Below are 22,577 nucleotides of genomic sequence, written 5' to 3'. Positions count from 1 at the left end.
AATTTGCGTCCGACTTGAACTGCATCAGTTCGACTCTTCACAGCATCCCAACCAACGGGCTGCAGCGTTACTCTTACAGGAAAACAAGCACAAGAGACTCGGATATTTAAACACATGTTCATTAATACTGTTCTTCCCAGGGCTTTCTGAATCCTGGGAAAGACCACTGCACGTTCCGATGTCTGTACATATGTCACATGGGTTAGGTCACACACCTGGTAGAGAAAGGAAGGAAAAAAAATACAAGATCAGATTTTTGCAGGCAGTAGATCAAAACGTCGTGTAAAAGTATTAATACGTGTTTTACATTCCCACATTTTTCACGTTGCAAACAAGAACGTTAATGTATTTCTTTTTTATCTTGATTTGTGACCAATGTCTATAGCTGTAAAGTAGAGAAAAATGAGTCCATTTTTAAATTGCTGTTAGCAAATAAAGGAAAAGGAGATCATTTAAGAGAGAAGAGAGGCTCACAGTTTCGGTGGTCAGTCACTTTTCTTAACAAATGTGTGAAAGATTTATGAAAGAATAACTTCAAAGGAAGCAAGAAGATACTTTCTTTGCAGTTTTGCAGCAGGTCATGCCCGGGACACAGTAAACATGGAAGGAAATGCTCTGGTCATGCTAAGTGTGGAGAAACATAGGCATTGCAATGCAAAGCCAGAAGAGAAAGCAGTTATTGAGAGATATTATTCCATGTATTGCCTCCAGGGGTCTGAATACAGGAGATTTTTCTTTACACTTCTCAGTTTTCAATGCACTATTTTGTGTTCGTCTGTTGCATAAGATGCCATTGTGTCCCTGGTTACAAAATGAGAAAACTGGGAAAAAATCCAGAAGGTTTCAACACTTGTGCACAAAGAGGGTGAAGACATGCAGTGTTAGAGATTAACATGTTTTTACCATTTGATTAAGCTTAGAAAGAACATTTTTCTTACCTGTGCTTTGACAAATGTCTGTCTCAGGAGATGCATCCTCTCCCAGACTAACCAGTCCAACAAGTCTTCCTCTTATGTTGACATGTTGCCATGGCTTTATGTGAATCATGACACTGCATGATTTTATTTTGGTGATCACTGTAAATACTGGTCTATCAACAGCAGGAAAATGCCCTTATCATTACCGTGATCTACACAGTGAATACAGTCATATGAAAAAGTTTGGGCACCCCTATTAATCTTAATCATTTTTATTTCTAAATATTTGGGTGTTTGCAACAGCTATTTCAGTGTCCAACAATCTAATAATTGTTGGACACAGTAATATTTAAGTATTGAAATGAGGTTTATTGTACCAACAGAAAATATGCAATATGCATCAAAACAAAGTTTGACAGGTGCAAAAATTTGGGTGCCCTTATCATTTTATTGATTTGAATACTCCTAACTACTTTTCACTGACTTACTGAAGCACAAAATTGGTTTGGTAACTTCATTAAGCTTTGAACTTCGTAGCCAGGTGTAGCCAATCATGAGAAAAGGTATTTAATGTGGCCAAATGCAAGTTGTTCTCCTGTTTAAATCTCCTCTGAAGAGTGGCGTCATGGGCACCTCAAAACAGCTCTCAAATGATCTGAAAACAAAGATTGTTCAAAATAGTTGTTTAGGGGAAGGATACAAAAAGTTATCTCAGAGATTTAACCTGTCAGTTTCCACTGTGAGGAACATAGTAAGGAAATGGAAGACCACTGGGACAGTTCTTGTTAAGCCCAGAAGTGGCAGGCCAAAAAAAATATCAGAGAGGCAGAGAAGAAGAATGGTGAGAACAGTCAAGGACAACCCACAGACCACCTCCAAAGACCTGCAGCATCATCTTGCTGCAGATGGTGTCACTATGCATCGTTCAACAATTCAGCGCACTTTTCACAAGGAGAAGCTGTATGGGAGAGTGATGCGAAAGAAGCCGTTTCTGCAAGCACGCCACAAACAGAGCCGTTTGTGGCGTGCACATTTGGACAAGCCAGCTTCATTTTGGAATAAGGTCCTATGGACTGATGAAACAAAGATTGAGTTGTTTGGTCATAAAAAAAAAACGTTATGCATGGCGGCAAAAAAAAACAGCTTTCCAAAAAAAAAACACTTGCTACCCACTGTAAAATTTGGTGGAGGTTCCATCATGCTTTGGGGCTGTGTGGCCAGTGCCGGCACTGGGAGTCTTGTTAAAGTTGAAGGTCGCATGGATTCCACTCAATATCAACAGATTCTTGAGAATAATGTTCCAGAATCAGTTACGAAGTTGACGTTACGCCGGGGATGGATATTTCAGCAAGACAACGATCCAAAACACAGCTCCAAATCTACTCAGGCATTCATGCAGAGGAGCAATTATAATGTTTTGGAATGGCCATCCCAGTCCCCAGACTTGAATATCATTCAACATCTGGGATAATTTGAAGCGGGCTGTCCATGCTCGGCGACCATCAAACTTAACTGAACTGGAATTGTTTTTAAAGAGGAATGGTCAAAAATACCTTCATCCAGGATCCAGGAACTCATTAAAAGCGACTAGAGGCTGTTATTTCTGCAAAAGGAGGATCTACTAAATATTAATGTCATTGTTCTGTTGAGGTGCCCATACTTTTGCACCTGTCAAATTTTGTGTTAATGCGTACTGCACATTTTATTTTAGTCAAATAAACCTAATTTCAGTACTGAATATTACTGTGTCCATAAGTTATTGGTTGTATCAAACTGAAATAGTTGTTGCAAACATCCAAATATTTAGAAATAAAAATGATTAAGATTAATAGGGGTGCCCAAACTTTTTCATATGACTGTATCTGCTGCACATAATTCAGCACCAAGCCATTTTGTCCTTTCTGGTTTTGTTGGCTTTGAATTTGGAGTAAAACATCATTGTAATTTTAAACAGTTTTTGGGCAAAAGGGTGAAATGTGATTTATTTAGAAAACTCGTACACACATACATGTGGAATCACACGAACACTTGCTTATTTCTACATTAACTTGTGCGTGATTAGGGAGAAAAACGCAGTGCTTTTTTAATACGCATGCAGACAAAATCAAACTGGCACAGAAGTGGCTGCTGTAAATTTTATTTGTAAACATACAAAGGCTTTTAGTGAATCTGTGCATGCACGTCATACAACTTAGAGAATCAGCTTGTGTGGGGCTGCACCCACTTGTATGTTCCCTCGTAGCGGAAGCCCACCCTCTGAATAAGATCGTCTGAATCACTTGGACCACGACTACGGGCAAAAAGGCGAAGAGAGAGGAGGAAGAAAGAAGACGTTCAGAAATAATCATGTCTTTTAAATTAACTTCTGTTTGTTTGATCTGTTTTTAACCAGAGTTTACCTTCCATATGTGTAAGGAATAGGTTGTGTCTTTGCAGCTTCTATTTGGTGGAGCAGGGGGGTGAAGATCCTCCAGGCTTCTCGCAACTCATCGCTGAAAGAAAAAGAGAGGATGGTTGGTAGATGAAAAGCCGTTTGAAAAATGTCCACTATGCTGATAAATGAACGAGTCTTCCAAAATCTGATGTATTTTTTATTGTTTTATATTTAGGATAAAGGTGCAGGTTTTCTTTCTCAATTACAGTAAACGTTGCTGCAGACCTGCGGACAAAGTGCATCTGATTTCCACAGAGGACGTCCAGAATCAGTCTCTCATACGCATCAGGAAGCTTCACGTTCTGCAAATACATGTCAGTGCAACGTTACAAAAAAACCTAACACAGGAAAATGAAAGAAAATCCAAGCAAAGAAGAAATGTCACAGCAAAAAGAACAAAAACAATCATACATTAAAATAAAAATAAATAGGTTGCATCCTAGGATTCTGCAGTGGCTTATTTGTTGACAGATTTTTTTCAATTCTCATGTTTTTTTTTAGTATTAAAAATGTTATGTAGTGTTCATCAGCATCTTCTATAAAAGTTATCTCAGGCAAATTTTAAAAAAAGCTTAATTTTTCTTTCATTTTAGTGATCTATGAGGAGATGCTATTAATTACATTTCAACACAATACTTTCTGAAATATTATATTTCCAAACATTTTGGTTTTGAAGTTGATTTGTATCCTTTGTGATGTATTGCCTACTTGCAGCTACTTTATTCCAGTAAAGTTTTTTTTTTTCAGTTTATTTCTTTTAAAAAATAATTCTATGTCAATTTTTGGGCATTTTCCTCTGTGCTTACACCAAGTTAAAACTACATCTTAGAACCAATAATTGGAGCAGAATTATAGATTGAAACGAATGTGCTCAGCACCTTGTATCTGCTCTTGTAGGTGAGGTCCAGCTCGGTCTCCTCTGGGCTGAAGAAAACTCCAGGCCTCTTGGTCATCATCTTCAGGTAAATAGCCTCGTCTGGCTGCACCCGGACCACCAACTCGTTTCTCTGACAGCGGTCAGCAAAGATGTCTCCGGGTACGTCCGTGAACTGCAGACGCACCTCGGCTTTCCGCTCGTTCAGGGCTTTACCACAGCGCAGAATGAAAGGAACCCCTGATGGACGACCCAGTTGCGGATCAAAACACGGCAACTCCAGGGAAAATTTAAACAGAGAAAGAGAAGGAATACTGAGGAAAGAAGTCTGGATTGGAGCCTCACCATCCCATCTTTCATTCTGGACGTAGAGCACTGCAGTTGCAAACGTTGGTGTGCAGGAGCCTTTTGGTACTGTGGGATCATCGAGGTAGCCCAGCTTGGCATCGCCCTCCCCGCCCGGATCTCCCGCGTACTGACCCAGCACCACATCTGCCATGTTAGGAGGAGCTATGCACTTCAGCACCTTCACCTGCAGAACACCAAATACAATAACCGACATCAGCTTTGCGATGACTCCATAATCTCGTCACTCACGACGACTCGCCTACCTTCTCGTTCCTCACGTCGTCGGGGCTCGTGGATGCAGGTTTCTCCATTGCAATCAAACAAAGCATCTGAAGCAGGTGGTTCTGCATGACATCTCTACACACACACACACACACACACATACAAAATAAACCCTGCAATCAGAGCAGAGTTCCTGTGAAAACTAAAATCTAATTCATAATGCTTACTTCACCTAATTATCCCAAAACCATCAAAGTATCCTCCACGGCCCTGAGTGCCAAACGGCTCTTTGAAGGTGAGCACCACAGAGGCCACACTGTTCCTGTTCCATATGGGTCCAAAAAGGCGATTTCCAAACCTACAAGAAAGTAAACATAAAAAATAAATACATAAATAAAAAATAATTCTGAAACAGACCACAAGATGGAGGGTTTTCACTTTTACAAGCAGCTGGCTTTCAGGTTAGAAAACACAGCTGGATAATGAAGGGCTGGATTTCTGACAATGGATTCCACAAAATAAAAAGTTATTTAAAAATCATAAGAAGTGGGGGAAAAAAAATGTGTGTACACTTGCATGTGAATTTATGTCTGAGCCAAAAACAGATGCGCAACAAGCCTGGATGGTAGAAAGCAATGAAGTTATTTCAGCTAATTCAAGAAACTTCACTCTGTCTGACTGCTTTTTATTTTTACAAAATTACAATTTTAATCATATATGTAATCATACAGTATCTCTGGGGAAAAAAAAAAGATAAGGCCATTTTTATAACTACTTTCATGTTTTATGGCGTAATTAAAGAAAGACTAATTAGTGCTGCAAGGTTTTAGAAATTTTAAAATAAGAGAAAAAATATTTTCTGAGTGGAACCAGGTACTATATATACACTGCTCAAAAAAATAAAGGGAACACTCAAATAATACATCTTGGATCTGAATGAATGAAATATTCTCATTGAATACTTTGTTCTGTACAAAGTTGAATGTGCTGACAACAAAACCATCAATGGAAATCAAATTTATTATCCAATGGAGGCCTGGATTTGGAGCCACACACAAAATTAAAGTGAAAAAACACACTACAGGCTGATCCAACTTTAATGTAATGTCCTTAAAACAAGTCAAAATGAGGCTCAGTATTGTGTGTGGCCTCCACGTGCCTGTATGATCTCCCTACAACGCCTGGGCATGCTCCTGATGAGGTGGCGGATGGTCTCCTGAGGGATCTCCTCCCAGACCTGGACTAAAGCATCCGCCAACTCCTGGACAGTCTGTGGTACAACATGACGTTGGTGGATGGAGCGAGACATGATGTCCCAGATGTGCTCAATCGGATTCAGGTCTGGGGAACGGGCGGCCAGTCCATAGCTTCAATGCCTTCATCTTGCAAGAACTGCTGACACACTCCAGCCACATGAGGTCTAGCATTGTCCTGCATTAGGAGGAACCCAGGGCCAACCGCACCAGCATATGGTCTCACAAGGGGTCTGAGGATCTCATCTCGGTACCTAATGGCAGTCAGGCTACCTCTGGTGAGCACATGGAGGGCTGTGCGGCCCTCCAAAGAAATGCCACCCCACACCATTACTGACCCACTGCCAAACTGGTCATGCTGAAGGATGTTGCAGGCAGCAGACCGCTTTCCACGGCGTCTCCAGACTCTGTCACATCTGTCACATGTGCTCAGTGTGAACCTGCTTTCATCTGTGAAGAGCACAAGGCGCCAGTGGCGAATTTGCCAATCCTGGTGTTCTCTGGCAAATGCCAAACGTCCTGCATGGTCTTGGGCTGTGAGCACAACCCCCATCTGTGGACGTCGGGCCTTCATACGATCCTCATGGAGTCGGTTTCTAACCGTTTGTGCAGACACATGCACATTTGTGGCCTGCTGGAGGTCATTTGCAGGGCTCTGGCAGTGCTCCTCTTGTTCCTTCTTGTACAAAGGCGGAGGTAGCGGTACTGCTGCTGGGTTGTTGCCCTCCTATGGCCTCCTCCACGTCTCCTGGTGTACTGGCCTGTCTCCTGGTAGCGCCTCCAGCCTCTGGACACTACGCTGACAGACACAGCAAACCTTCTTGCCACAGCTCACATTGATGTGCCATCCTGGATGAGCTGCACTACCTGAGCCACTTGTGTGGGTTGTAGAGTCCGTCTCATGCTGCCACGAGTGTGAAAGCACCACCAACATTCAAAACTGACCAAAACATCAGCCAGACAGCATAGGTACTGAGAAGTGGTCTGTGGTCTCCACCTGCAGAATCACTCCTTTATTGAGTGTGTCTTGCTAATTGCCAATAATTTCCATCTGTTGTCTATTCCATTTGCACAACAGCAGGGGAAATTGATTGTCAATCAGTGTTGCTTCCTAAGTGGACAGTTTGATTTCACAGAAGTTTGATTTACTTGGAGTTATATTGTGTTGTTTAAGTGTTCCCTTTATTTTTTTGAGCAGTAAATATATTACATATATAAGCAAATCATTTTTAGCCTGATGAAGCAGAAAATATTGTGATCTGCTGCCTTATGCTTCCATGTGAAAACTTGTTTTTGGGAGGATAGATTTCCTCTCAGCTGAATAAAATTTTCACCATAAATTAGTCAAACAAATTGAAAAAGTTACCTGAGGACCATGAGGTTCTGAACCATCTCTTTTCCCAGGTAGTGATCTATGCGGTAGATCTGGTCTTCTTTGAACAGGTTGGAGAGGTGGGCTGAAAGCTCCTGGGAGCTCTGGAGGTCATGACCAAATGGCTTCTCAAAGATTACCCTGTTCCAGCCTCTGCTGTGAACAAACCAGATTAGAAAAAGAAAAAAAAAGAAAGAAAGAGAACGTGCAGCGCTGTTTTTCAGGACTGGAAATGTACTGACTTGCAGCTCATGCAGTGGTTTCTGATGTTTGTGCTGACTTCGTGGTAGACAGTAGGGGGCAGCGCCAGGTAGAAGAGCCGGTTGGCGGTTTCCCCTCCGGGCAGAGATGACAGATGACTGTTGAGTCGTTCAAAGGAGCTGCTGACATCATAGCAACCTCTCAGGTAGGAGTTCTTCTTAAAGAAGGCTGATAGACTGTCCAGCTCCTCGTCAGTGACCTTCCGAAGAAACCTAAAAGTTATCCCTGAAAACACTGAATAGGCCTACCAAAGTATTCCCACCCCTCGATCTTCACGTTTTGTCTCTCTGCAACCACAAACGTCAGTGCGTTTTATGGAGAGTTTATGTGACATGTAAAGACTAAATTGTTATCTATCCATTTTTGATTATCACTTTGTCCATGAGGGGTCACAGTTCGACTGGTGTCTGTCTTCATCAGCCATTGGGCGAGAACTTTGGTACACCCTGGACTGTGACTAGTCCATCACGGAGTGAAGCGGAGACACACACAGGCTCAGACTTAAGCCTAATTTAAAATGGCCAGATGAGCAAACATGCATGTTTTTGACTGTGGGAGATGAAAGCAGGAGAAAACACACGTGCAAGGGAGAACAAGCTGCATGCAAAAAGGTCCAGGCCAGAACCTGGGTCCCTCTTACACACAGTGTTAGTTCAGCAGTGATACAAACAATCTTACATCCTAATAATAATAATATGCTGTTTTTATTTATTTTTGTCTTACAAATAAAAAAGTGTTTGATGCTTTTAGAAACATCAAACCTAAAAATTGGGAAAACATAGGCTATGTCTCTGCCAGCACTGGACATTGGTGGAAAGCATCTATTAACAGGAATGTTAAATCTTAATTAGATTTTGGTCTGTACTTTGACTGATCCATTTGAACATATGGATATGCTTTGACATAAACCTTTTCATTGTACCTGTGTGTTAATATTTAGTGTTGATTGACTGCTGGAAGGTGAATGCATGCTCCAGTCTCAAATATTTTTTCCACCTCTAACAGGTTTTCCTATCGGATTATTTGGCTTAATTCATTTCTGACCAATATTGAGAATTTTTGGCATCTTCCGACAGCAGCACTTTCCTCCATGTTTGCCACACTTTTCAGATTTTCATTAGAAAAATCTTTAGATATTACAGCATAGTACTACTTTGTGCTGGTCCAAGTTTGTTGGATTGTAAAAAAAAAAAAAAAAGCTCTAGGGGTGTGAATACTTTTACAAGGCACCGTTACCTGTAAGAGTATCTCAACAAAGATGAATAAATACCTTCATATGAGGAAGACATGCCGCTTTAATTTTCTCTACAGTCAGGTCAGAGCGGGCAAATCCCACAATGTAGATGTCCTCTGGGAGCAGGTCGTCTTTGAATAACCACCTGAACAACAGGCAGAGTCAATCCAAAGCAGCCGTGTGGAACGCTTTGTCCAAGGGTCAAACTGTGAGGTAAACAACTTTCAAGCAGCTCTGCAAGGCAGGAAGGATTTGAGCTGCAGGTTTTCACTCACCACAAAGTCGGGTAGATTTTCTTCTTAGCAAGATCTCCCTATGCAAAAAGTACATATAGTAGCTTTAGTCAAAAGTCTGAGCAGCTTTTACAGTCGGCCACAAAGCAATCAATCATGAGTCCAAAGTAGAGATAAGAGCTAAAAAAAAAACAGTCAAAGTCTAGGAGAGAGAACGAAAAATGTGTTTTGATGAGAGAAAAAAAAGAAAAAATGTCTTTGCAAGCGGTTACGTACAACATGAATGAATACAAAAAGAGACTAAAAATTGTCAGGAAATTGAAGATAGTAAAATGTCAAAGTTTATATTTTTTCATCTGCTCATTCTCTCATTAGCACAACTTTGTCTTCCAACACTTGAAACGGTTACAATTTGTTCAAATCCTCAATAGACCTGGCCAAGGACAGTCAAATTATTGTCAGGTTTTACTCACAGACGCCCCCAGGATGATAAATACGTGTGTGCTGGAATGACTCGACTGTTTGTCTCCATAAAGCTCCTTCCTGAGCTCTCCGAACACCTCCGACCGAGTTAAGGGCTCCATAGTCCTCTCCTGAGCAGCCTGCGGTGACCCTCCAAGTAAATCCCAGACCGACCTGCTGAGTTTTACATTTTCACTGTGGCCTTGACAATCTTTGCAACTCTGTGCTGCCACCTATTGCTGCAGAAGGAAATGTATACCTGCAGAAATGTGTGTCATTTCTTATGGCATGAATTTTTAGGAAACATGTTCTCCGCTTCCTTTTGTTTGAGGGAATCTTTACGCTACTTCACATCCGGTTTGGTGATCTTGTGCATTCTGCTAAACTCACACTGCAGGTTTTGTAGGACAAGACAAAAGCAGTTTTCTGGAATGTGTATCTCCAGAGCCACTCCCTAAATAAACATTGAGTAAACATAAATCGGCGCTTCTGAGAAGCTATAAGTGCTACATAGATGGAAGACTTCTTGTCAGCATGAAAAGACATTCTTAACACAAAATCTTTAGGTTTTGGTTTAATATCTGTATCAATCATATAAATGTAGTTTATCCTTCAGTATACAAAATATCAGACAATTTTCCCAGATTTTATGCAAGTATGATAAACAGTCAACAGACCAATTTCACTAGAAAGACATATATTCAAAAATGTGCCTTTGGAAATTGTTTCCTAGATCGTTAACAGAAAATAACTTATTTATAATAAAAAGTTATTTAGAAAAAATCATAAAAAAATATTTTTAAAAAACTAACATTTCATCCTCTTGAGAGAAAATATTTCCACATTCATCACCGGACACAACAAAAATCACAATCGCATAACGATTCTCTCTCTCTCCCTTTTTTTTCATATTAGAGTGTAAAACAAGTGAATTAAAGTCATTGCAGTTCAGAGCCTTTTTAAAGCTGCCACTGCTAAATGCAAAGTTCACACATGTCCAAAGATCCCCAAACCACAGTAAGAAGAGTTTCCTGAGTGTCATCCATAAATAAAACAAAAATAGTTATACCCAAATGAGGGTTTCCTTTTTTTTCTTAAGCCAGGCATCATCTCTGTATTGTCCTCCATCTTTTCCTGGTCACCAGTATGGCCACTTGCCCAAAGCTTTTCAGCATGTCCGTTTGGATCTGTCATGCTTCAGCTCTGAGCTGCTGAGTCTGATAACAGGGAGGGGACCAGAGGTCACCTAATGGGCAGACTGGGGGGGTCAAGAGAAACTCCATTGCTGGAAGGGATCTGCAGCATTACAGTGGTCCATCTGAACCTGACCCCCTCTCAGCTGTAAGCACCTCCCACTGCTGGGATTCTTCAGAAGACTTTCCTGAAACAAAACAATAAGAAAAAAAGCCACATGAAAGCTCAGCTTAGTGGAATTAAGGCACTTAACAATTGTATGTATTCAATATGCAAAAACAGATTTGACATTCTGTTCTCCTTTTCATTAGAAACCCCTGGCACCTTATGCAGCAGCTAGTGAGGCTAGCTTAGCATGCACACACTTCTGGGGTTAGGTAGACAACTAATTATCTCGCCATTGTTCTTAAAGGGTACGAAAGTTAAGACCTAAAGCTTTTCTAGTTGAAATTGTTGCGCCATGTTTTTCTGAGCGACGTTGCTAGACAGCAGCTGTCTGGGCTGTCCCAGCAGAGGAATGGAGTCCATCTGGATGAGCCCAAGACTGCAAACCTTTGAAGGCTGCTTACAGCCAACGTCTAGAGGAAAGTCACGTAGACTGATTTTCTAATGCAGAAAAAGAGAAAATCTTTACAGCATTGCACAATAAAAAATGTTGGTTTCTGCAGATAGTTTTACTGATCTTTGATAACATTTAAAGTGTAACGTGCATCTAGGATTGCAGTGGATAGATGAGGGCTTTGCAGATGTAAGCGACGGATGCTACTTATTCTGCTTACTGTCTAGGAAAACCAAAAATAAAAGACATCAGTGCCGGGACATTCTGCAAATCATGGGTAAACTGAGCTGTAAATGTTTCTAATTTTTCCTTAAATGCTTCCTAAATACGTTTTAAAAATTGCAACATAAAATATTATAGTAAATGTAAGAGTTCATTAAACGTCTGAATGCTGTGGACGTTTCCCCATTTCACATTTTGTCAGAGCATCATTTTAAATAATTTCAAAGAAATTAGGTAAAAAGAGACCTTATAAAAGTTAAAGCTCCATTTGAACGAACCTTATTTTACAAAACATATAGATGTAAATGTTTGTTGCTGCTCATAACGGTAGCTGTGTTGAACTGAAGTAAGGATGTGAAGCGTCGCTCACCTCTGTAAAGACCCATTCCTGCTGAGGTGACAAACTGGTCCCCCTCCCCTTCAGCTGGCACAGCTCTATCTTCACTGGTTCTGACTGATCGTTGGCATGGAGACACAGCTGTTTCCCGATGTTGTGACGCAGCTCTTTGTGGGACGAATACTCAAAGTACTACAAATACAATCATCTAGTTAGAACCAACAAAAATAGATAACATCCGATCATCTTCAAATCTTTTTTTTTTCTTTTTTTCCCCCATTTCCTGCTAGTAAATGAGAGATCCTGTACCTGGTTTCCTCCCATGTTGTGACACTGGTACATGATCACAGCTTTACCCCCCTGGTTGTTCTCGCCAACATCCAGGCAGGTTCTGGATCCAGAGTTTCTGATCTATGACAAACATGGACACGAATCGAGGAGAACGCAAACTGAGCAGTGCGTCCAAAATAGTTTATCAGATTGTTTGTGTTCAGAAAAATCGACTCACTGATCCGAATTTTTCTGGCGTTAGGTCAGGAATGAAGATCTCTGGGTAGATGGTGTTCAGGTACCAGGTGAAGTTCTTGCAGTGAAGCCTGTTCCTCAGGTTGAGGCGATCAGAGATGTCTCCATATTTATTCTATTGTAAAACAACAACAAAAAATAGATTAGTGACCAAAACATGACGAGTCGTTTTGGAGCAAGATGGTGCAGTAGAATTAGAAGACAGACCTCCCTGGCCATCACTGCAGCGTTATTGTTGCGTCGATAGAAGATCTTCTTGAAATCATCCATCCAGACTTCAGCCAGGCGCACCTGGTTGCGTGTGATGACCTCGGTGCCCTTGGGGAAGGTGTGCGGACTTTTGGTGCGGAAAACGTGGCCCACCACCGAGCAGGGGATGATCTCCAGCTGACCCCCGCACTGCCACACCTTCACGCAGAAATGTTTGCAGAAAATGTCAAGGTAACTTAATGATTAATGTGGGAGAGGAAGGAGGAGGGGGGAGACAGATAAGAGAGACTGACCCTGAAGGACATTTCCACATTTTCTCCGCCCCAGATCTCCATCTTGTCATCATACGTTCCGATGTGCTCAAAGTACTTCTTTGAGATTGAGAAAAGGCCTCCGGCAAAAGTAGGTGTTCTGAAATTTTCATGAGCAGATCCAAAGGCTTTAGGTGTTTAAATGATTCAGACCTTTAAAGAGCGAAAACAACATGATCCATCTTACTTTACAGGGTAGGTTTCGTCCTTGCGCAGCCTCTTTGCCTCCTCGGGTATCGCCTCCCAGCCGAACGTCAGGCTCCAGTCGAAGTTCCCCCGGTTGTAGGCGCGGTTGGTGGCCACGGGTTTGTTGAACTGAAAGGAGTTCAGGTCGATGGTGGTGATCTCTGGGCTGACCACAGCGGTGGGTTCCTCAACTATCCGGGCCAGGAGAGGCTCCAACCAGCCATGAAAACACTCACCTGACCATGAATAGAAGGGAAAGAAAAGACTTAGTTTTCTACAAATGCCCTTTTGCACAAACTAGCGTACTTTTCTGGTGGCAAGTTTACGTTCTCTCATTACACCCATGAATTTACTACAATGTATTTTTAGAATATATCATAGTAACAATTATTAACTTTTATGAATTTTCCAAAACAAGAATTGGGTTCGAATTTATGGTTATTTTCTTAAACTCACAAAAGGGTCAAAGTGATGCATACAAACTCTAACGCACTTCTTGGTGTGTTTCAGAGAAACCAAAGACTTGTTGTAGCCATCAATGAGGCTCCTTTAGCCTTTCAAAATAAGAACATTTTATTTAAACTGGTTGATTTCCTGTGAGGCCCTCACTTCAACATAATTTATTTATTTCCAAAAGTGTTCAGGTAGGTGCAACTGCAGAGGCTTAATGTTAGCCTCCTGAATTCATCCAATCAAAACCAGCTTTGATTTGTGTGTGTGGAAGGATGGAGACAATGGTTTCAACCATATGACCAAGACTTTCAAGTTTAGATAAAAAGAAATTGGTTAAGATGTTCAGGAACTACCAAGGCTTCAATTTATGGGACTAATTAAAAAAAATAATAATAATTTGAATCTTTTTTTTTTCAAAAGTCTTTCTCTTTCTTACTGTTTATTCAATGTCACATGCTGTTTTTATTTTTTCTTTAATTATGTAAAGCACCTTGAAATGCCTTGCTGCTGAAATGTGCTATACAAATAAAATTTGATTGATTGATTGATAAAAACTTTTATGTTTCAGTCTCTTGCAGAAATTTGTAGCTGCCCACATGGAGAAGCTGAAGTTCTTGGTAAACGTTTGGTCGTCCAACAACACAAAGACTGACAAATAACAACATTTGTAGGAGTCAGTCCTAACTGAGAAGCATGATGGTGACAGCAACATGCTAAAGTTCTTTTTTTCTGCCATTGGTGCTGTAGTATTGCACAAAGTGGACAGGATAATGGAAAGCATTCTGTAACGTTGCCTCAGATGGTTGTAAACTTGTGTTTAAATGCTCTGAATTTAAATAAACTCTCAGTATTTGACAAAGAGAACTTGGTTGAAACAAGCGTGCATCGGTATTTTTGTTACAGACATTGATCCAAACATTAGATGGTATTGTAGTTACATTTTCATATACACTGCTCAAAAAAATAAAGGGAACACTTTAACATTTAAGTGAACACTGAAGTGTTCCCTTTATTTTTTTGAGCAGTATATTTGAAATCCTGCTACATATTAGCAATATGTTAGCACAACTCTACTGTCAACGATGTCGATTTAGGGTTCAAGTTTATGCCAGATATTTAAAGCTCAACCACTTTGTTTCACGGTATCCGCTACTGTCATTTCAGGCGACTGTATGCAACCCAACACACTGCCAGTGACTCGTGCATCGCAGCCGACCGCATTGTGTGTGGAGGTTTCCTTACAGTGCGCATCAAGGAAGGTGAGCACTTCAGCCGTAGCAATGCTGGCTCCCAGCAGCCTGGCAGTGATGAGGCCTTTCCTCTCTGGCTGCCTGACAACACGGACGATCTTAAACTGTTCCACAAACAACTCCAGCTTCTCCTTCAGGTGGTCTGTAAGATACAAAACGTGTGTTAGAACAGCTCTTTAAGGGAAGTTACGATGCACATCATCAGTTGTGGCACATGAGCGACAAGCCTTCGGTCTGTACGATTGAACACCTCGCTGACGAGAAGACGTAAAAGTCAAACAGTCGTCAGGCTTAGACCGACACAAGCAGCGAAGTGGAATACTTCCCCCCTGAAAGCTTTTGTGGCCACAAGAAGCGGCACATATTTCTCAGCAGAGCAAACTCTGCAGCCACAAGCAACGAAGTTCTGCAGCAGAGAGCTGGAGCTCTAGCAGCTAAAAAGAGAAGTCAGAGTAAAGGAGGAAACGTCTGCGTGCAGCTGGGAGGAAAACAGTGATAGATTGTTTCATGGCTCAATAAATAAGACAACATTATAAAAGATAAATAAAAGATCATCAGGTTGCAGCATGAATGACTTGTTTTTATAGGTGCTTTGAAAAAGTATTCATGTCAGTTTAAATGATCCGCTTTTATGTGATAAATCAAAAATAAAGTAGTACATAATTGTAAAGTGGGAGGAAAATTATGCATGAGTTTAAAATTGTTTAATAAAAAAAAATTAAAACATTTCAGTTACAAGAAAGCTTCTCAGAATATTGTGGAAACATCTATCGCTGCGATTATGACTGAAAATATTTGATTTACATCTCTGCACCCTGAACTTCCTCTCTGCAAAACAGCTTCAGCTTAGTCGGAGTGGTTGGAGAGCATCTGGCATCCTGAAATTCGGCACAGATTCTCCATATCGAATTAGATCTAGGATTTGACTGGGACATTCTCAAGAATAAATATTTGAGCTAAGCCACGACATACTGTGGGAAGAATATTCCCTCCCTCTTTTATAATGTATTAAACCCTAAACCTTATGAATAGGTGAATAATTTTGCAAAGAATTATGTGTGCAGAACGATAGAAAAGGCATAATTTTTAGTTTTTGGTGCAATCATACGAATCCTGAAGGTAATAAAATTAACATGACAAATATAAAAATAATAATAAGACAGTGATTTTCTGTTTCTTTCAAATTTCTTTGTTTTAGCACTTTGTATCAGTTACAAGAAAAGACAAAGCTGATCGTTAAAATAGTCACACATAGAGGCTTAAAGTTCAAGTTTTCAGGAAAGTCACACGTCCAACTCAAATCAGAAATAACATCCCACCTCGTCTCATGTTTTACATTCACAGTGTCATAAAATTCTCAATACCTCTCATGTATTTAGAACTTTCTTACTCCATGTAAGACAGTTCTCACATGGAGTATTACAGATCACTTAACAATGTCAGCTAATAATCATCTACTGTCAAATACTGTATAATGTTACACATCCCCACGAGATTTTCCAGTTTTTTAAAGTTTTTTTTTTACATTTCTTTGATATGTAAGTTGTCCCGTTTCTTACAGACTCCACTTTAACCTGGCTCTATCTGAACAAATGCAGCAGAACATTAACTTAGTAGTGGCACACAGTTTATTTTATTTTATTATTATTATTCTCTGAAAACTGCAGGCTTTTCCAAAGGAATTGTACTGTAAATATAGCCACTGTTTTAACATCCCAGTCGAATGTGGATTTGTTTAAAATGGTAGTTACTTGTAAAGGAGATTCGGGAGTTGAATGAACAAATTATTAAAAACAAAGACATGCTGATGTCGATACAGAAAGAAATGCATAGAAACAGAAAGACAGGACAGAAAATAAAAAAACCCCAAAGAAACAGAAAGGAACACCCTGATTCTTTCCTCCATCTCTAGGTTTGCATTATTTAGACTGAATTATTTTCATAGCAATATGCATTTCATATGATCATCAGCAGCATGTTTCTGTCCATTTAAGTTAAACGAGAATATTTACTTTAACAAAGGAAATATGTCACTTGCATCTAAAAAGGTCAACATGTTCCTGCAAGGTGCCCTGGCTCTCGAATTTTAATTTGCAGCACCTATCTCCACTAAAACAAATTCTTGTGGCGCTGCGGTAGACGCAGTCGCCTTCTTCCAAATCACTCTCACTTCGAGTCCCAGTTATTTGTACAACCTGCTTGCTACAGAGTGAGTCAGCTGCTGAAATCCTAAGTAAACATGATTCTGGGTCACCTTTCACAGCGCAAGAAGGCAGTTGACTTTATAGGATCTCAGACAATGAATGATACTGTTTAAATAGCCGCACATAACCGGATCCTGGGAGTATTTCGTTTCCCTCCTCCAGCGTTTTGTTTGTTGGACGGTTGACGCCTATCGTGTGGACCGTTAATGCAGGATGAAAACAAACCAGTATGCTTGGCTTGCGTTCAACTGCAACACCAAAAAAATCAACGTCGTTATCGTCCAAAGACAAAGGAAAGCAGAGCAGGATACCCAAAGATGATAAAGCATGCGACACTGATATTAGCTGCACTTTCACAGTAAATGCAACACTCTGTTTACCTTATCTGTGCATTGGCATCACATTTGAAGCGGGCTGGTGTGTTTATGTTGACAATCTGAGTCCCATTTTTATTGGAAGTAGACGGGAATAAATGGGAAAATGCAGCATGTTTCAGTAAACATAATAATATATGCCTACTGATTATTTTATGCTTAGTTGCAGATATTTTAAAGAAAATGTTATTTCGCAGTCTGTTTTCACAAAGATTCACAATTTGGAGCTGATTACACTAAATAGGACAGTGGAACTGAAAAGACGTTTTGTGACTGCATTAACCAGAACAAGGTCATGCTGTTATGCTTATGAGTTATTCTACTGTTCTGCGAGTATAGTTGAAGATGCAGATGTTAGAGTTCTCAAAACATCTGCAGCTTTAGCAGAAGATGTGTTCAGGATAAGACCATGTCTGAAAAAGACAACAGACCTTTGTGGCAGAAACAGGGTAATGGTCAATATTATGAGAAATCATTTACCTTTAAAGAAAACTTTAAAGGAACCTAATGTCTCCATGGTAAAGGATGACGAACCCCAGACAATGTGAACGAATAATAATAATAATAAAATCTAATCAGGAATATATGTCGACTAGATTTTAATAATAAAATCTGGTCAGCATACTGTATATTCCTAATTGGAATATATGCTGACCCTGATGTCAACCTAAGTGCTGAAGGAACACCGATACTAAAATCACACAGTAAAATTTCATTCAAATCAGCACACATCATCACATGACGCGATTGGGCCATTTAGTTTACTCAGTAATCATGTTCTAGTGCCTGTAGTCTAAGTTTTACCTCATCGGCGACAGATATTTATCCCAGTAAAGAGGTTTTAAAATAAATGTCTTTGCACATGCAAATGCAGTCTTCAGTAGTTTATTATATGCTTGACATGTTCAAGCAGCTGCAGTTAGCATGCTTAATCCTTGTTATAATTTCTATCAGTCAAGATGTAAACTATTTGAGAACAGTGAAAGGAAGGTGCAGCACTCAACACAGTCTCTCTTTAGCTAAATACTATTGTAAAAGTAAAATAAAGAAATAAAACAAGATAAAAAAAAAACTTTGACAAAAAGGCTGCAAAGAAAAAACATAGCCATGCTCCAAAACAATAGCCTACAAATAGTAAGTTTAAGCTTGATGTTCTAAATTAAGTAGGTGTAATAACTTTATATGCTTTCTAAAAATGGCAGCACAGAGGCTACATTTAGTTAACCACACTGTCTTCTGGCTCTTCTGATTGACGGTTTTTGTTCCTGCTTTTTCTGAACCACTTCTGCTCAGTAATAACTAATAAAATCTGAAGAGGAGAACGAATCATTGACTGAGGTGCAGCTCTGGATTATGTCCTGTGTAAAAATGTGAATTTGCACTGCGGGTTTGCTGTAGTACCCCTCAGGCTGACATTTACTTTCCACTCCGCTCCCATTTGCTCATCTTCCACGTGTCTCACTGTTACCTGCAACGCTGGCGTCGTCAACCAAGATGATCTCCTTCAGCAAGATGGCGGGAGATGTGTGCAGGACGCTGTAGACCGTCCTGAGGAGTGTGGACCAGGCCTCGTTGTGGAAGACAATGATGACGCTGGTGGTGGGCAGAGGAGGGCAGTGAGGAAACTTCCTGTCCACACACCTGGAGAAAGAGAAGGAGGCATATCTGATGAAATGAAAGTCACACAAGGTCTCCCATGTCAACACATAGGAGACGAGTGTTTTTGGATATTCCGTGTTTTTATGATGGTAGTTTGAAATGTATTAGCGAAGCACATCGTGAGAAGTAGTTTTGGCATCCTGCAAAAAGGAAATGCAAAGGTTTACAGTCTGGGTGTATAGGTGTGAGCCTGGGAGTATTTACTCTGACGTGTCGATCTCTGTTATTGCACACTGAGACGTTTAGCAACGCAAGCTTACTAAGCCCTGGAGGTTATTAAGAAAAATTGTGAAAACGTCTGTAAATCATTGACCTGTGTGAGCACGGCTCTCTCTGAGATTGAGACAGCTGTATCCTCTCATGTCTGCATGTCAACACCGTCGTTGGCACAACAGCAATTAGCACAGCCAATAAAAGATTAACTTAAAGACTTCGGCTTACTCCGGCGGTCTTGTGTCGTCCCCGAGATTGCGGCTGAGCGAGATCCGGTCGCTGGCAAACTGGTTGAAGCAATGCCGTGTCATGCCCTCCTCCTTCTCCTTCTCCTCCTCCGGCGTCATGTTGTCCTTCACAAACGCTCTCCCGTCGGCCCCGGGGCTTTGAGGGTCCTGTGGCGGTCTCTCCAGGTGAGGTTTGAGCTCAGCCTGAGAGTAAAATCCGGAGGGGCATTTAACGTCCTCCGTGGGCCGCGCCTGCACCGGCGGGGGCTGCGGAGCTCCGATCTGGAAGCCCATGTTGTTCACAGCATTCCGCACCATGACCATAACCTCGTCCCGTTTGTGGGCCAGGTCCTGTAGCCAGGGGTCTCCGGAGTTGGAGGAGCCGACGTCCCTCTGGAGAACCACCAGGATCACCATGAAAAGAGTTCCCCCGAGGAGGACCAGCTTCAGGGGAGACAGACGCCGGCGTATCAGACGCATGTTTCAGATGGGCCGGTCCCTTTGGAGGCTGTGAAACAGGAAAGCACAGAAATTCTCTTGAGTTGGCCTCCTTGGCAACTGCTAAAGGCCACCACTTACATCAAGGCCTTTCAACAACACGCTCTCCTGTTACCATTACCCGCCTTTTACCTGGTATACATTCACTAACCTTTTTCTTAATGAAACCAAAGATGTCAAAGCAGGAGAGGGCGGGGGAGGGGGGGAACAAAAAAACCTTCAAACCGGTTTGTGCGTCTCAGCAAGTGTCATAGCAGCTGGTGATCCAGTCAACCTTGATCCTCCTCCTTCCTCCTCCTCCCCCCTCCAGGTCTCTTCAGGAAACAGTCCCACAGGGCGAGCACGGAGAGCAGGGAGGTGGTGAGAGTGAACAAACACACCACACCTCTCAGCAAACACCTGAACTCACCTTCTCTGTGGCCACAGCCTGCCAGGACCCACGTGGCAGCAGGTGAGACTCACCCGAAGGCTCTCACACCAGTTAATAAGTGACACGCACTTTGTTTTTAATCTCACCAGGCCAATCCACCTCGTTGCTTAATGACTAGCTGTCATTTGCAACAGGAACTAAGATCTGCTACGTGGAGCGTGACATAACTTCAACCAGCTTTTAGTACAATAGCAGCCTGTTTCCTGCTGAGTGAAACAGGATATATCACTGCGAAGTAGGACATCTGGATGTCCTCTGGTGATCACTGTCCAAGAGAAGACTCACTCTTACTTGGTCATAATTAATTTAATATATTCTGAGGTCAGCTGGGCTTCGTAATTGATTCAGGCGGGACACTTCAGTGTTCAAGAAAAGTCTGGTCTCAGCCGTCTAAGGCGCAAAGGCGCCCCTTGTGCACTTCGATGACAAAATTAAACTACTTCTATGAGTTGACATATATCTGACTTTACTGTATGTGGCAACAATTTAATCTGTTTCTTTTCCCCCAGGAACTGAAAGATATTCTACAGATTCAGCACAGTGTGGTCTATAAGATATTTTTTTAAAAAACAAAAAAAAAAACGACAGACTATTCAGCTCTTAACGTTTCACATCTAAAATGAAAGAGGAAGAGTTGGTGGCAAAAGTCCTGCTTTCAGTGACTGAGCGGTGAAAGATCACAGAGCAGCTTCTATTTACCGCGCTTTACTGTCAAATGTGACAGTAAAGCGTCACATTTGACATATAAAGCGTCAGACAGAGAACCGGGTTTTTTTTTTATCGATACCAATCGGGGACCATTACACCTATGAAGTTTAAAAAAAAAAAAAAAAATGTCGCCACTTACTTTAATGAAAAGAGCAAGCTGTCCACACCTGCTCTCTGCTTGACGAGGTGCTCCTCCTCGGTTTGTGCGTTAGGCTGCCAGATTAGCAGCCACGATTCTTCTCACCGACTTTGTAGATGACAGCCGACCGGTGTACTGTCTGTTGTTTTCAGCTCATGAACAGGTGCCATATTTACAAGATAATAATTAGTTGAAGTGAGTCCCCTGCTGGTGGATTGCGTCCAGAACCGCAGAGCATCACATGGCAGAGAGGTCACATAGTTAGTGAATCATAATAAGAGTAAGTATTAGGTTTCTTAATTTGAAACTCATAGACGATAGTAAATCCAGACTGATAATTGCCAAGAATTTATTCCTGTTAATTTGAAATGATTCTTTAGATTAATGAAGCTAAGTCTCTCGGTTAATTTGAGTTTGACATAAAACCAAATAAACCAAGACTCAAATAAATAAATAAAAATGATTATAAATGGACACTTCTCATTACAGAGATATTACAGATTGTGCATTAAAGTCCATTTGGGTAAAGTTGAGTGTAAGGAAGAAGTGTAAGGGCGGAAAGGTCCACAAGCAATCTGGCAGAGGCGGCCCTAGTCTGTCTAGAGCGTTGTCTCTCCAGGAGATCAAAAGTTACACGACATAGTTATGGACTTAGTTTTTGTCTATTTTAAGCAACAGGGGACTCAGATATTTCAGATTGCAGAGACCCTTATCACCAAAGAGACATGTGAATCTAAACAAAGGAAGTGAAATATTTCCCACAGTGTGACAAAGTGGTCAGTGCCCTCATAGTAGGAGTCAAGGATGCAGATTTCTTTTCCATTTTAGTGGACTGCTAAAATCAACATGACCAAACATTTAGAAATCAGTTGAACTGTATCAACAGTCTGGAGGCTTTCTACAGATCTTCCAGGGTGTTTCTTTGGGTTTTGGTGGCTTTTCAGTGATTTTCCATCCAGTTCTTGTAGCTGACATTTTTGACAAGCTGTGCATGTTTAAACTTTGAGGAACCTGGAGGAATAAAGAAGAAGTCTCAAACACTATGTTTAGCTGTGAAACTTTATATAATAGTCATTTAAAAAATATATATATTCACTTTTCTACATAATGAACCCTTTCAGCAGCCACTTAAAAAACACCAAAGTTTTTAATGGAGGAATTTGTGAGAGCAACCTCGGCTGTCGTCTTGCAATTCAATTTTCAAATTGTAAGGCGATTCAAGGATTTCTTAAACATGCATGAAAGAATCAAAGCAACACTCCAAGTAT

At 41.0% G+C, this 22,577-nt stretch overlaps 2 protein-coding genes across 5 annotated transcripts; both read right to left on the bottom strand.

Moving 5' to 3' along the window:
- Positions 1 to 85: 85 nt before the first annotated feature.
- Positions 86 to 10,400, bottom strand: LOC103467320 (glucose-6-phosphate 1-dehydrogenase-like). Of its 4 annotated transcripts, XM_017305996.2 has the most exons (13): positions 9,622 to 10,400; positions 9,191 to 9,228; positions 8,952 to 9,060; positions 7,663 to 7,880; positions 7,415 to 7,576; positions 5,028 to 5,153; positions 4,837 to 4,930; positions 4,571 to 4,757; positions 4,230 to 4,465; positions 3,577 to 3,653; positions 3,317 to 3,409; positions 3,142 to 3,207; positions 86 to 215 (listed from the first exon to the last, which is right to left on the bottom strand). In XM_017305996.2, the coding sequence occupies exons 1-13, from the start codon at positions 9,730 to 9,732 to the stop codon at positions 203 to 205; spliced, it is 1,530 nt and encodes a 509-aa protein (XP_017161485.1). In that variant the 5' UTR covers positions 9,733 to 10,400; the 3' UTR covers positions 86 to 202. The 4 variants fall into 4 exon arrangements, with proteins under 4 accessions (XP_017161485.1, XP_017161484.1, XP_008411815.1 ...); XM_017305995.2 differs by lacking the exon at positions 86 to 215 and having other exon boundaries at positions 3,039 to 3,207; XM_008413593.3 differs by lacking the exon at positions 86 to 215 and having other exon boundaries at positions 3,039 to 3,207; positions 7,415 to 7,573.
- On the bottom strand, positions 10,395 to 21,496 carry galnt6 (UDP-N-acetyl-alpha-D-galactosamine:polypeptide N-acetylgalactosaminyltransferase 6 (GalNAc-T6)). Its single transcript, XM_008413590.3, has 11 exons — positions 21,310 to 21,496; positions 19,536 to 20,042; positions 18,904 to 19,076; positions 14,850 to 14,999; positions 13,156 to 13,390; positions 12,951 to 13,068; positions 12,655 to 12,855; positions 12,431 to 12,562; positions 12,232 to 12,333; positions 11,956 to 12,114; positions 10,395 to 10,991 (listed from the first exon to the last, which is right to left on the bottom strand). The coding sequence occupies exons 2-11, from the start codon at positions 20,012 to 20,014 to the stop codon at positions 10,878 to 10,880; spliced, it is 1,863 nt and encodes a 620-aa protein (XP_008411812.1). The 5' UTR covers positions 20,015 to 20,042; positions 21,310 to 21,496; the 3' UTR covers positions 10,395 to 10,877.
- Between the last annotated feature and the right edge of the window lie 1,081 nt (positions 21,497 to 22,577).

This window comes from Poecilia reticulata, chromosome 7 (genome assembly GCF_904066995.2).
Source record: "Poecilia reticulata chromosome 7, P_reticulata-male-v2, whole genome shotgun sequence".
Lineage (NCBI taxonomy): Eukaryota > Metazoa > Chordata > Actinopteri > Cyprinodontiformes > Poeciliidae > Poecilia > Poecilia reticulata.
This window is presented reverse-complemented; position numbering and strand designations above follow the sequence as displayed.

What these genes read in the sequence shown, in the direction of transcription:
- galnt6 (XM_008413590.3), bottom strand. Translation starts at nt 20,014, where the DNA reads ATGCGTCTGATACGCCGGCGTCTGTCTCCCCTGAAGCTGGTCCTCCTC. An exon ending in GACGAAACCTACCCTGTAAA is followed by an intron (nt 13,069 to 13,155) that starts GTAAGATGGATC and finishes TGAAAATTTCAG; the next exon opens with AACACCTACTTTTGCCGGAG. An exon ending in AGGAATGGGTCTTTACAGAG is followed by an intron (nt 10,992 to 11,955) that starts GTGAGCGACGCT and finishes GTTTTGTTTCAG; the next exon opens with GAAAGTCTTCTGAAGAATCC.
- LOC103467320 (XM_081608985.1), bottom strand. Translation starts at nt 9,732, where the DNA reads ATGGAGCCCTTAACTCGGTCGGAGGTGTTCGGAGAGCTCAGGAAGGAG. An exon ending in CATGTCTTCCTCATATGAAG is followed by an intron (nt 7,881 to 8,951) that starts GTATTTATTCAT and finishes TTTCTTCGGAAG; the next exon opens with GTCACTGACGAGGAGCTGGA. An exon ending in CAGAACCTCATGGTCCTCAG is followed by an intron (nt 5,154 to 7,414) that starts GTAACTTTTTCA and finishes ACTTTCTTGTAG; the next exon opens with GTTTGGAAATCGCCTTTTTG.